Source organism: Camelina sativa, chromosome 20, assembly GCF_030686135.1.
Source record: "Camelina sativa cultivar CO46 ecotype springtype chromosome 20, ASM3068613v1".
NCBI classification, from domain to species: domain Eukaryota; kingdom Viridiplantae; phylum Streptophyta; class Magnoliopsida; order Brassicales; family Brassicaceae; genus Camelina; species Camelina sativa.
The window spans coordinates 21,449,892-21,463,343 of record NC_141899.1 but is presented as its reverse complement, the minus strand read 5'-3'; the positions used below and the strand labels follow the sequence as shown (position 1 = coordinate 21,463,343).

At 35.7% G+C, this 13,452-nt stretch overlaps 2 protein-coding genes and 1 long non-coding RNA gene across 6 annotated transcripts; all 3 read left to right on the top strand.

Annotated features, from left to right (window-relative positions):
• The first annotated feature begins 4,824 nt into the window (after positions 1 to 4,824).
• Positions 4,825 to 6,213, top strand: LOC104771182 (uncharacterized). The gene is made up of 2 exons (XM_019242007.2): positions 4,825 to 4,984; positions 5,657 to 6,213. The coding sequence occupies exon 2, from the start codon at positions 5,657 to 5,659 to the stop codon at positions 5,999 to 6,001; it is 345 nt and encodes a 114-aa protein (XP_019097552.1). The 5' UTR covers positions 4,825 to 4,984; the 3' UTR covers positions 6,002 to 6,213.
• An 11-nt stretch (positions 6,214 to 6,224) lies between these two features.
• Positions 6,225 to 8,102, top strand: LOC104771181 (folate-binding protein 1). Of its 4 annotated transcripts, none has more exons than XM_019242000.2 (4): positions 6,225 to 6,592; positions 6,930 to 7,300; positions 7,380 to 7,702; positions 7,779 to 8,102. In XM_019242000.2, exons 1-4 carry the CDS (start codon positions 6,511 to 6,513, stop codon positions 7,912 to 7,914), a joined length of 912 nt encoding a protein of 303 aa, XP_019097545.1. In that variant the 5' UTR covers positions 6,225 to 6,510; the 3' UTR covers positions 7,915 to 8,102. The 4 variants fall into 4 exon arrangements, with proteins under 4 accessions (XP_019097545.1, XP_019097547.2, XP_019097544.2 ...); XM_019242002.2 differs by having other exon boundaries at positions 6,228 to 6,592; positions 6,916 to 7,300; positions 7,788 to 8,102; XM_019241999.2 differs by having other exon boundaries at positions 6,358 to 6,592; positions 6,916 to 7,300.
• Positions 8,103 to 9,003: 901 nt separating this feature from the next.
• Positions 9,004 to 12,202, top strand: LOC147919267 (uncharacterized). The gene is made up of 3 exons (XR_015592703.1): positions 9,004 to 9,319; positions 9,747 to 9,821; positions 11,632 to 12,202. It is a non-coding gene; the product is annotated as an uncharacterized LOC147919267 (long non-coding RNA).
• The last annotated feature ends 1,250 nt before the right edge of the window (positions 12,203 to 13,452 follow it).

Below are 13,452 nucleotides of genomic sequence, written 5' to 3'. Positions count from 1 at the left end.
TTTGATTTAATGATTTACCTACAGAAATTGACTACGGTTTTTTTAAATCGCCTCACCTGGTTTTGACCTCCACATATGCAAGATATAAATCAATCGGTGGTATTGCCAATGGTACAAAAGATTTGTACTATCATCATTATATGGCGGTTATAATAGTATTTTCGTTCTGTCAACTTAAATCTGCTTATTAAATTGATAGTTAAAATTTATATGTTTGTCTGTTTTGATTTGTTTAGCATACATCATGTTAGTTTTAGTCTACTACTAGTACTATTGTTTGTTCAAGAAAAAAAAAGTCTACTACTATTACGTGTATCACAATTTCTTATCAATATGAACATGAATACAATGCATGATCTCAGCTTAGATTTGGGAGTGTGGTTGTGGTTGTGGTGTGTTAAATGAGAGAGAGAGAGAGAGAGAGAGAGAGAGAGAGAGAGAGAGAGAGAGAGAGAGAGAGAGAGAGAGAGAGAGAGAGAGAGAGAGAGAGAGAGAGTTAAAAGCAAACGACGTCAGAGGGGAAAAAACCCAAACCCACAAAACATGGGGGAACGAACGATTCACTTCGTCAGAAGTAAGTGACAGTGAACTTCAGAATCCTCCACTTTCTTTTTTTTTTTTTTTCTTTTTCTTCCTGATCTAAATGAAATCTTGTTTTATGCGACCCTTTCTTTCCTTTTCACATATCATGGAGAAATCTATTATCTAAGATTCGATGCTCATACTTTTAAACATGTACCAAACAAAATTGAATTGACCAATGCAAAATAATACTATATCATTTTGCTTAACTAAGTTTTACTTTAACTTACCAATTACCATATAACCTGCATGGCTGCATTGCGTCATTTAAGCGACGGATGAAAATGATCGTAGTTATTACGTACATATTAAATTACAAAATCGTGTTTTGAAAATAAGATAAAAGATACTCTACAATCTCCTAGCACTAATTTTTATAACCATTTTTCCCTATAAATAATTGTTACCCATCTCATTATTGCATCCCATTGACTATATATTCATGTTAATTATAAGATACATAGATCATATAAAGCTTCGTTTTGGTTTTGTTAATAATTGAGCAAAGAGGAGAATAATAAATGGAGTAAAAAAGATAGAAGAATTGCATCGGAACTCTGCAAACACACAAAGTCTCTGTCTCTCTATCTATGGACTATGGTGGTGGGATCTTTTTGTTTTCTTTCTCTTCTAAACGGGTAAAAAAAAAGAGAGAGGTGTGTGTGAGAGAGAGAGAGAGAGAGAAAAGGAGGGAAGAAACTCGCGAGGAACACGCAACCCATTCCTTTCTGTGTCACTCACTGTCTCCATCACCTCATCATCATCTTTCATTTCTCTTCACCATCCTTCCTATTTCATTTCTTTCTTGTTTAAAATTAAATAATACCGTTTCGTATTTGAGGAAGTGAACAACTATACATAATATAATTTCATGTTTCAAAATTTTGCTAGGCACTAGTAAATCATTTTAGGGGGGTTTTGTACCTAACGGATTTTTTTTTTTATTGATGGAACTTAGTGGGTATTATCTTTAACAAAAAAAAAAAAAAAAAAACTTAGTGGGTATTAATTTTTCTGTATAATTAGTGTTTTTATATTTAATAGCTGTAAATATGAGAAATATATTGTTAAGTATACTAGTATTTTTTCATTTTAATTATTTTATACATATATTTTTAAAAATATCCGGAATTGACACACTTAAAATGACAGAAATATGATTAAGTACTAGTATACTTAGCAATATATTTCTCGTATTTACATAGTATGAATTACTAAAGTATATTTTGATTTTTAATTCATACTTCAATATGATTTAATATTAATTACTTAAGATACTTATGTACTTTATGAATTTAAACAATTTGAGTTCTGTTAGCACCATATTTTTGTAGTTTCTTCGTTTTGGTGACTAAACGAGCTCCTAGAAACAAACGTTTACATAATGGAATTTTGAATATCCATGATACACAAATGATGGCAATATGCATGGAAACGCTCTTAAGTGCTTTGTTGATGAAAGTATATTTACATTTTGTTTTAGCACCCATATTATAAATTATAATATTACATATGGTGACATCACAGTGAAGTAAAAACTGGGATAAACTAGTGACACTTGAACTTGGATTCGGCGGCAGGAAGTAGACATAAACTGACCCAAACTCATCTTTACTGTCTGTCTCTATTACATACATTGCGTAGTTAAACTGTTTCATTTTTTATAGGGAATGTTTAAAAAATATTATAACTATTCTTACAAGCTACCCAATTTAAAATATTGTAAATCTATTAATTATCTGATCCTCCTGTCATGGTCAAAAGGTCAATTCTGTTTCTTTATGCATAATAATTTTTTTAATTATACGCCAACCACAATTAGTTGGTCTATTTCACTATTTGTATAGTCAAAATTACGTCGGGAAGTTTTGGAAATATTGCGAAACACATAAATTAGTCATTAACTGCGAGGTCTAGCCATGTACACATGCGTCTTGTATCTACTACATGTCTGAAATAATGTTTTTTTTTAAAAAGAATCATTTAAAGTAATGGAAAGACTTGGTGATATGATTGCCATTTTACTTCTTATCTACATTTAAAGAAAGCCCACTCCAAGACTCAATCACTTTAATTCCACTCCCATTTAATACTTTTTTTTTTGGGATTTTATTTTTAATACTGTTAAGACTTTTTGCCTCATTTTATCAAACACTTGAACCCACTATATATGTACGTGTATGAGCAAGCAGAAGTTCTTGCCTCCGGTCCTCACTCTAAGTTGTATGTTTGATTCTTAACTATCTCCTTCTCTACATACACATCTCCTCACCCTCTCCGTCTCCATCTCTCTCTTTCTCTATGTAATATAATACGTGTTTAAGTAGCTACATCTACGTGGCCATGGAGCTGATGATGCAAGAGAGAAATGTAATGGGTGAGTAACACTTGCTGGAGAAGCAGGGCACGTGCGAACACAAATGAGATCGATCGGTAAGTGTTGATCATAGTTTCGCACGTGTTCTACTACTCCAACACGTGCCTCTCTCCCTACCCCGAATATGCAATCATCCACAGAAAGAAGAGAATGTACATAACCGGTCGTATCTTTAGTGGCTACTTCTCGCTTTTTAGCGTACATATATACTATAAGTTGAAGTTTATGTATCATATATGAACGTTTTGAAGTAAGTTTAAGTTTGTGTTACTCTAGTCGATTTGCTAACTTGCTAATGGTACGTATTAGGGTATATATATATTATATATTTTTTGTCAAACATATATACTATATTTAAATCTATATATCGTGGAGATATAAGAAGGTTTTTAAGTAAACATTGAATGGTTACTCCAGCACTTTTGTGTTACTTAACTTTGAGTTGGTAAGTTATGCACACGAATGGGCATGGAGACGTGTGATATTGTAATGCATCGGTATAAAAGATACGACCATCTCAAGTTATTTTTAAGTAAACAATTGTATTTGATAAAAAAAAATTTCTTAAAGAGTTAATTATTTTTACTATAAACTTGGTAAAAGTTAAATAAATGTATCAGTTAACCAACTCAATTTCCGTCGAGATAATAGAACTGTTTGTTTCTGTTAATATTTAATACTGTAGAACTTTTATAGTTTACATGATATCGGAATATTCAAGTTTCAAGACTAGCTGTTAACTCTGACAGACAAAATCTGTTTTTTTTTTTTTTTTTTTAAATTTTTTTTTTTTTTTGTAATACTTTCCAGAGTTTTAGATGTATAAATGGATAAAGTAACCTTGATATACGTTTGAAAACAAAAGTAACACGAGGAGAGAGTGTAATAATAATATATATAAAATCGATGAAAAAAAAATAATAATAATAATATATATATAAAAATTTGAATAAAGGATTTGGTTACGTCACAGTTATAAGAATGTATGCATGCGTGTAAATGTGTGTATGGTAAAAAGAAGAAAGGGTTGCCAAAGAAAGCGGGGGACTTTTCTCACTTTCACTCACTTTGCCACTATGTATCTGTCCGCCTCAGTAATAGTTTATTAAATACATACTGTATAAGTTACGTAAGTGATATACTGATATTGTCATGTACTTATGGATAGAGACAGAAAATAAAAAACACACACTCGAGGTACAATTTTGACGTCTTGTGATGAAAACTAAATTCTACGAAGAAGAAAAAAAACCAGAAAATAGAAATAAAAAAAGAGACTGTTAAGTAATTCATATTGACTTGATCTTTTCGTTAGCTTACAGAAAACAAATGTTTTTACATGTGGAGGGATTTGATACATTTGTCCACACAGCCCATAAGTTTGAAGGCTGATTTTGTGATTCATTTCGTTGCATCTTCTTCATTAAGGCTGGTTCAAATTTATTTTGGGCCCGAGTTCCTATTGATTAGGATGATAGTCTCCGGTTTACGTGGTTATCTTGGATGATGATAGTATTAGATTAAGTGTTGATCTTCCAATGAACCATCGATTATAGGCGGCGATGATGCTTTTTTTTATTATTTATTGTCTTTTTGTTATAGACGACGTTGAATTGGTATACCATGGAAACGTCAAACATATATATTAATCACACGATGAATCCATGTCATGAATTTTTAGTTTTTGATTGTTTGTTTTTAGTTTTTGAAGTTTTGGTTTTTGACCCTTTTTATAAGAAAAACGCGCCAGAGGCTTTCGGCCCATTAGAAAGACCCTTTGTAAAAAACGCTCAAGCTAACCCAATTACAAATATTCTTGGATTTTAAAAACAAATCTGAAAGTTGTAAGGGTTTATTTCAATAAAACAAATAAATCGAGGTCACGTCTGTTAATTCATTATCAGAAAAAGCCTTGAATCACAAAGCCAAAGAAAGCCCTAAACGTATCTTCTTCTTCTCTTTCAAAGATCAAGAGAACGCTGCATACAGTTCCTATCTTCCAAGATCTTCCTCCCACAGCTACAGGTACGCCATTATCGTGTTCCGCAGAATGAGCTTTGGTTACTGTTAAATTTTTGGATATCATCATCCCATAAGAGATAAAAAATGAAGAGATTTTAATTTATCTTCTCTACTTTGGTTTTAGTCTTAGTTTTCCTGGAAATGTAACTGATGAACTTAGATAGAATCGATTCTAGCAATAGATGCAGGTTCTCTGGTGTTTTTAGTTTATGTTTGTGGGTTTAAATCACAAATTGATATCCACCCACCAGGTGTTTGATGAAATGTCTGAGGGATAAATCAGAAATGCTGTTTGGCTTTGATTAGGATTTTGATTCTTGTAGTTTTGGGTTTTGTTGAAATTAACAGACGAGTTTTAGTTACATCACTCATAAGGAAGGGCTATTTTCTGATACTATTTACTCACAAAGATTTGGCTTTGGATGGGATGGTCATTTCTTGATATTATGTTATATCATCTATTGGAGTTGTCTCTGCTTATGTGTGATCTTTGTGTATGAATGCAATTTCGATTACATCAATTTACGGATTCCAAGTTTTGAATCTTGGTCATGGGCTGATTGATGCGTTGTGAAAGTTGAAAAGAGTTTGATTTCCACTGTTTCTGTGAAAGCCCTTTAAAAATGTTTGATTAGATTCTCAGTTTTAAAAAGGGTTTAATCCTTTGTTTCTCAGATGGTGATACCACCGGCAGTAAGACCACCACGTCTCTTCGACTACCTCAAACCTTACGTGCTGAAGATGCACTTCACAAACAAGTTTGTTCACGCACAAGTCATCCACTCACCGACAGCTACAGTAGCTTGCTCAGCTAGCTCGCAGGAGAAAGCACTGAGGGAAACAATGGACATCACACGCGACGTCGCTGCTGCTGCAAAGATTGGTAAGATTCTTGGGGAAAGACTCTTGATGAAAGATATTCCAGCTATTACTATCCAGATGAAGAAAGAGCAGAGGTATCATGGTAAAGTCAAGGCTGTCATCGATTCCGTAAGAGAAGCTGGCGTCAAGTTGCTTTGAGGATTGTTCAATAATCTGAATCAGTTTCATCTTGTTAATTCAGAACATTGTCTGTTTCTTTTTCCGGTTAATGGGGCAGAAGATTGAGATTAAATCCATGTTTCTTTCTTGCTTAAGGAGAATTTTTTTTTTTAAAAGATAATGAATGTTATAGTATAACTTATAAGCTTTTTGACTATTGAAATAAAATAGATTAAAGTTACATTTAATTAGTTTCTGATAGTATAGTGTAATTTGATTTAATGGTGTTTTCTTGAAAAGATTATTCTAACGGGTCCCAGAGTGACGACGATAAAAGAGGGATTTTGATTAATCAATAAAGTGAGATTCTTCTGTTCTCTAAAACCCAATTTGACGGAGTCTGTGCAATTGGGTATTCGGGTCGGCCCGTAATACTCTTCCTCTCGGTCTCGTCGGGCAAGACTTGTAGAACCTTAACTCACGAGTACTTTTGTCTTTTTTGCTTCGAGCTTAATTTAGATCAGTCTAGTCGAGAGAGAGAGAGAGAGATGGGAAGATGTTTAACGAAGAGGTTGTTTCTGATTCAGAGTCCGATCTTGTTTCTTCATCTCCTGATCTCCTTTTCGTCAGGTTAGTATCAAATCTCAGTGGGTTCTATTTGTTCATTTGATCTCTGTTTGGTTAGATTCTACAAATGGGTTCCGATGATATTGGATTATATTACTCAAAGTTTCAATCTTTATTCGTTTTTGTCGTTTGGTGGATCATCTTCTTGACTCGTCTGATGCATACATAATACATCAATTAGAAATGCTAGCTTAGTGTTGGGGATTGTTATATCATTGAAAAGAGATGCAACTTTAGATTACAAACTTATCAAAAGCTGTTCAATTTTGAGTGAAATGCTCGTTGTTGGTGGTTATACTACTTGCTTAAGAATGAAATGGTTGTAGAACAATGTTTTCAGGTGCAGTGAAACCGGAGTTGAAAGGTGTATGCGTTTCTAAAGGAGGGCGGTTTCCCCCATATGAATCAGAAGGAAAGCCTCCTAAATCTGTTAGTAGAGGATCCAAGGATCTTACTCTGTGCCGGGTGTTTCGTAAAAGGACTTGTTGCTCTTCTGTTCAGACAAACCCGGCTTTCGTAGCTGTTAGAAACTTGGCTACTTATGGAGAAGCTAGTCAAGAATGCTTGCAATTGTTCGAGTTATTGGAGTGTTCAATCTGTAACCCAAATGTTGGAATTCAACCGGGTCCTCCTCGCATTTGCGCCTCCTTTTGTGACAGAGTCTTTGAAGCTTGCAAAGACGCATACTTTGCCAGTAATGCGCTTACACGGGTAAGAATGGAAGATTGTGAAACCAATGGCAAAGGAATGTTGATTTTTGGGATCTAATGAGTTTCAAATATGTGGTTAGGTGATTGGCCCTTGTGGAGTAAACGACAACATCATCTGCGTTAAGGCCTCAAATTGGGAGTCCAATGGCACAGCCTTTTGTGAAGCAGCTGGTTTTGCTGTCCAAACAAATAGTGATTCTAGAGAAAAACCATGCTACGGAAGCAAAGCGAGTCTAGAATCAGTTGTGGAGTCATGGTCAAGAGACTCCCGAAAAGAAAGGCCTTTAAAGACTGAGACTTTGTCATTTTTCAAAGATCTTCTCCAATGGGTTCGTGAAATGACGACGATTCAGAAAATTTCTTTGGGATTGTCGTTTCTTGTAGCAGGAATGTTCTTGATCAGGTTCTTACCTTTCTTGCTTCTCTCTTCAATTTTAAGTCTCTAGGGCAACATTTCACCATACTAACACTTTCTTTAGGTGCTTCAGGCAATCTAATAACCGTAATCAGAAGCAGCGGCTAGCTGCGATTCAGAGGACTGCTACAAGATTGGGAGGGAACACGAACGGGGATTCATACAGTGCAGCTATACATAGAAGAACAGTTCAAAGTTGACTTCTTTTCACCAATGAACAAGCTCTGATTAAGCTTATGTAAGGATATATATTTTGTGGCAGTAGTTTGTAAAAGCCAGGAATTAACTGTTATCAAAGTCTTGTCTCAAGTGAAATTTTGCCAAATGCGACAAGAACTGTGTTGTATTATTCTGTCTTCTTATACTGGTAAAATTAGGACAAGAAAAACGAACCTTTGCCAAGATTTAAAGATGAACAAATGTGGAACCTTGATGATACGTAAATATGGTTGTGTCACTCTAATTAAACTAAAAACGCTATTTAACTTACCTTTTTGTCTTAATTAAATATATTTATAAATATGATATCAAAATATAGGCAGGTTAGCCATAACCGGTTTCTCATATTGATAAGGTACATTATTCACTATTAATTTATACTAATCAAATTTCACATTAGTTAGGTGTTGAATTATCACATAATCAATATCAAAACAATCTTCAGATAAATATCAAAGTTTTTCCACTAACTATTGGCAATGCTCTTTATTTGTTGGTAAGTCATCTCGATAACGTCACTACCAAAAAAAAAAGTTATCTCGATAATGTCATAACTTATTACTAGTGCTTATTGGTGTCATAACTTATTACGATAATATCATAACTTATTACTAGTGTTGAACATATGTCTCTTTTTTAGTATCATATTTCGTTAACCCACATATTTGAATAAAAAACCACATAAGAAAAACATGCAATAGATATTAATGATTGTATGTGTGGCCAAATTGCATAAATACAAAATTGTAAAAGCAAACTATAAGTTATGAAAAAAAAAGTTATGAAAGTAAAAACATTAACAAACATCATTTATCAGTCCATATCATCTAGTATACAAAATTCAAATTTTTGTATAAGACCATTTTTAACGCCACAACATTTACCCTGTTCTTGGGCCTTTTAAATTGCAAAATAGTGAATAGTAGGCTTAGATCACTCAAAACTGTTCTTATTTCAGAACAGTTTTTAGGTTGTTCTTGTGCGACGTGGGGAATTTTTATTGGAAAAATATTTTGGTGGGTGGAGAGATATCTCGTTTCTTCGGTATTGTCGACATAGTTTTTTTTTTCTTCTCTCCCAACTGCAAAACGGCGAAACGGCGATCTCATCTCCGTTCTTCTCTCCCAACGGCAAAACAGCGATCTCATCTCCGCTGTCTCCTCGTCGAAGCCCAGTGATTCCTCTGTCTCATCGGCGATCTTTCCGTCTACTCTGTCTCCATCGTATCGCCGTCTACTCGTCTCCTCTGTGCGTTTACTCGTCTACTCTGTCTCCGTCGTATCGCCGTCTACTCGTCTCCTCTGTCTCATCGGCGATCTCTCCGTCTACTCGTCTCCTCTGTCTCGGGTGGCTCGCAAATCTCATCTCCGGTAAACAAAGGCGAAGGTAATCACATCTCCCGAATTTCATCGATGTTTCATCGATTTGGGTTTTTCAAATCTATGTATTAGAATTATGTTTTGAGTCAATATTGAGAGTTGTGTGTTGTTTGAGTCAATTTTGAGTGTTGTGTTGTTTGAGTCAGTTTTTATGATGCTTTAGCCTTTGGTTTAGGGTTCAATCTCGTGTCTTTGAATTAGAGTCAATTTTGAGTGTCATCTGTTGTTTGAGTCAAACCTTTTTAGTGTCGTGTGTTGAGTGAGTCAGTTTTGTTGATGTTTTAGCCTTTGCTTTAGGGTTCAATATCGTGTCTTTGAATTAGAGATTATTTTGAGTGTCGTGTGTTGTTTGAGTCGAACCTTGTAAGTCAATTTCGCTTATGTTTGAGTGGAAACATTAATCGATTTTGCTTGTTTGTTTATGAGCCTTGTAGGTGAAGGTTATACATGGGAAATTAAATCGGATATTCATCATCAAACCTGCAACATCAAACGAAAGTAATCACAAGGTAAGTGTATATTGACAGTAAACAGCCAACAATTGAGTGTATTTGTTTTTTATATAGGAAAGGTTTTAAACTTTGTTTATTTCATTGGTGTTGCGGTTTAGTAAGTGTTGTGTGATTGCTTGTTTAGTCTCGGATGTTATAAAGTTAGTAGTGTCAGTGTTGTGTGAATGGTTGTTTATCTCGGTTTTTTTTAAGTAAGTAGCGTTAGTGTTGAGTGATTGAGTCTTGAGTCTTGAGTCTTAAAACGTTTAAAACTTTAGTCTTGAGTCTTAAAACTTTGAAAACCTAATTGAAATCCTTTAAAACTTTGAAAACCTAATTGAAAACCTTTAAAACTTTTAAAACTTTAAAAACTTTTAAATAACACTCAATGACCATTATTTACTTCTGATTTGACTGAAGTAGGTAATGGTTATTGCTTGATTTAAAGACTCTAACAACAAAAAACTTTTGAATTAATGATCCTCTTACCTTCTCTATATTACATCCAATCTCTAGTAAGCTTCTTCATTGTATAAGACCTTTCTTATATGCTTCTTCCAATCTCTAATAAGCTTCTTTCTTCTTTAAGACCTTTCGCGTAAGCTTCTTCCTTCTTTAATAAGTCCGATTGCTATGGCATCAAACAATACTCCTAACAGCCAGTCTCAATCCTATTTTAGCCTACTAAACTTCCCCTATGACAGCTTTGCTCCCAATGTAAACACTAGTTCGTCTCAAATCCCTGCTTTTAGTTCGCAACCTAGTTCAGTGCCAACTCAACCTCCTAGTCAATCAGAAGAGACAGCAGAACAGCGTAGGGAGAGACGGTTATGGTCTTCACAAGATGACCTAGTCCTGATAAGCGCCTGGTTAAACACATCGAAGGATGCAGTAGTTGGGAATGGCCAAAAGGCAGGGTCCTTTTGGAACCGTATAGGAGACTTTTACGGTACAAGTAGTCATGTACGTGGTGGTGCTGAGCCTAGGCTCCCTGAACATTGTAGACAAAGATGACAAAAAATCAGTAAGGAGGTGAGCCAATTCTGTGGAGCTTTTGCGGAGGCAGAGGGTGAGAAAGCTAGTGGGATGAACGATGTAGACGTTTTACAAAATGCTCACCAAATCTACACGAAGCTGTACAAGAAGAAGTTTGCTATGGAGTATGCGTGGACTGTGCTACGATTTGAACAGAAATGGGGAAACCTAGAGACTATGAACCCCACCCCAAAGACAACCAGTTCGAATAAAAGGAAAGCTGATGATGCTGCTGGATCGACAGGTTCTGTCGTTGGTGAGCACAAGAGCAGACCTCCGGGCATAAAGGCTACAAAAAAACTAAGGAACAAAGGCAAAGCTAAGGCTACACCATCTTTGGAGTTTAGTCAGATGTTTGAGTTAAAACAGAAGGACTTGGAGGGCATGAAACAACTCCAAAAGATGTCTATTCTTGACACTCTCATTGCCAAGAATGAAACCCTAGACGAAGATGAAAAAGCGCTTAAGAAGAAGCTAATGGCGGAATTGTTTTAACTTAGATGAAAACCCTCGAATGTTTGTTTAACTATGCTTGTTTGCTATGTTTTGTAATGAATACTATGCTTGTTTGTTTGATGGTGTAATCGTATGTTTCTTATGTTTTTAATGAATACTATGCTTGTTTCTTATGTTTGATGGTGTAATCGTATGATGGTGTATTTAATGAATACCTTATGTTTATGGTATATGTTTCTTATATGTGTGTTTATGAATAATATGATTGTTTGCTTTGGTCTAAATATATGTTTTCGTTATGATGATGTTTAATAACTCGGTGTGTTTTCCTTTTCAGGTTGAACAAGTCATGGATTGTTTATACGACTATGGTATAAACAGCCCTTTAGACGGTAGTAGCGATTCATCAGAAGAGGAGGCCGAGACTTGTTACTATCCTCCGGAACCAGCTCCTGCTATTGGTTTCACGAGTCTCTCTAGCCGTGTAGCTCAACCACTTCCTGCTAATGAGCCACAACTGAACCAGCTCAAGGACCAAGTGACCCAGCTCAACGACCAAATGATCCATCTCAAGTTACTTGTGGTCCAACTCAAGGCTCAAGTGATCCAACTCAAGGACCAAGTGATCCAGCTCAAGGACCATGTGATCAAGCTAAAGTAAATTTGTGTCATCATCAATTGTTGTTGTGAACCCGTGATCAATGTTGGTATTTGGATTTTTGTTTAGATTTCTCTCGTGATCATTTTCGGTTGTTGTTTTGGTCACATGTATTTGTTTTGGTCATGTATTTTCGGTTGTTGTTGTGAACCCGTGATCGGATTGTTTAGGCTTGGTATGTGGATTTTTGTTTAGACTTGATGTTTGGTCACATGTATTTGTTTTCGTATCTTTGGATTTTAGTTACAAAGACAGAGTCTCTCGTGATCAAATTCACATGCACCAAGCTCACACTCTCAATGTCCGAACTCACATGCACCAACTCACAAGCTCTATATATATGAGACGAGAGAACAACTCAAACTTACCAACTCAAACATACCAACTCTTCTCTCTTTTGTTCACCTTTTTTTTTTTACTCAAGGTATTTGTAAAATCAAACCATTTTCTTCCTCTCACCAAAGACATTTTCTTTCTTAATCCTGTTATGGCATCTTCTTCCAACAATTTCACTTCCATTATGATGCCAATAACGATAGTTTAAACCAATACTTTCAAGAGCAATTTAATAACCAATTTCAAGCTGTTGAAGAGGAAACTCCTGCCGAAAGGAAACCGCGTACATACATCGATAGAAAACGCGAAGAAGGGCATGAACGTTTGTGGAACGATTATTTTTCTGATAATCCGACATACAATGCTCGCCAATTCCTCCGACGGTTTCGAATGAACAAACCATTGTTCTTGCGTATTGTGGATCGTCTCAGTCAAGAAGTTCCATATTTTAAGCCAAAAAGGGATGCAACCTTACGGCATGGTCTTTCACCGCTACAACAATGTACTGCAGCAATTCGACTATTAGCATATGGGGCTGCAACGGACTCGGTTGACGAATATATACGTCTTGCTGAATGTATTGCTCGTAAATGTTTGGAACATTTCGTCGTCGGAATAGTGGACTTGTTTGACACTGAATACCTACGCCGGCCCACACCAGAGGATCTTGAAAGGCTACTCTTTTATGGAGAAAAGCGGGGTTTTCCCAAGATGGTTGGAAGCATCGACTGTATGCACTGGAAGTGGAAAAATTGTCCAACCGCTTGGAAAGGAATGTATTGACGAGGCACCGGTAAGCCAACAATTGTTTTGGAGGCGGTAGCTTCACAAGATCTCTGGATATCGCACGCATTTTTTGGAGCTCCAGGTACTTGTAACGATTTAAATGTTCTTGATCAATCACCAGTTTTTAATGACATTATTTACGGTTGAGCTCCCAAAGTTACGTACTATGTCAACGGAAATGAGTATAATCTGGCTTACTATATGACGGATGGTATATACCCCGAGTGGGCAACATTTGTTAAATCCATCCCACAACCACAACACCCAAAGCATAAATTGTTTGCAGAACGTCAAGAAGGTGCAAGAAAAGATGTTGAGCGTGCATTTGGAGTCCTGCAATCTAGATTCGCCATGATTAAGAATCCAGCTCTTTTGTGG

What these genes read in the sequence shown, in the direction of transcription:
- LOC104771182 (XM_019242007.2), top strand. Translation starts at nt 5,657, where the DNA reads ATGGTGATACCACCGGCAGTAAGACCACCACGTCTCTTCGACTACCTC.
- LOC104771181 (XM_019241999.2), top strand. Translation starts at nt 6,519, where the DNA reads ATGTTTAACGAAGAGGTTGTTTCTGATTCAGAGTCCGATCTTGTTTCT. An exon ending in CCTGATCTCCTTTTCGTCAG is followed by an intron (nt 6,593 to 6,915) that starts GTTAGTATCAAA and finishes AAATGGTTGTAG; the next exon opens with AACAATGTTTTCAGGTGCAG. An exon ending in CCAGTAATGCGCTTACACGG is followed by an intron (nt 7,301 to 7,379) that starts GTAAGAATGGAA and finishes ATATGTGGTTAG; the next exon opens with GTGATTGGCCCTTGTGGAGT.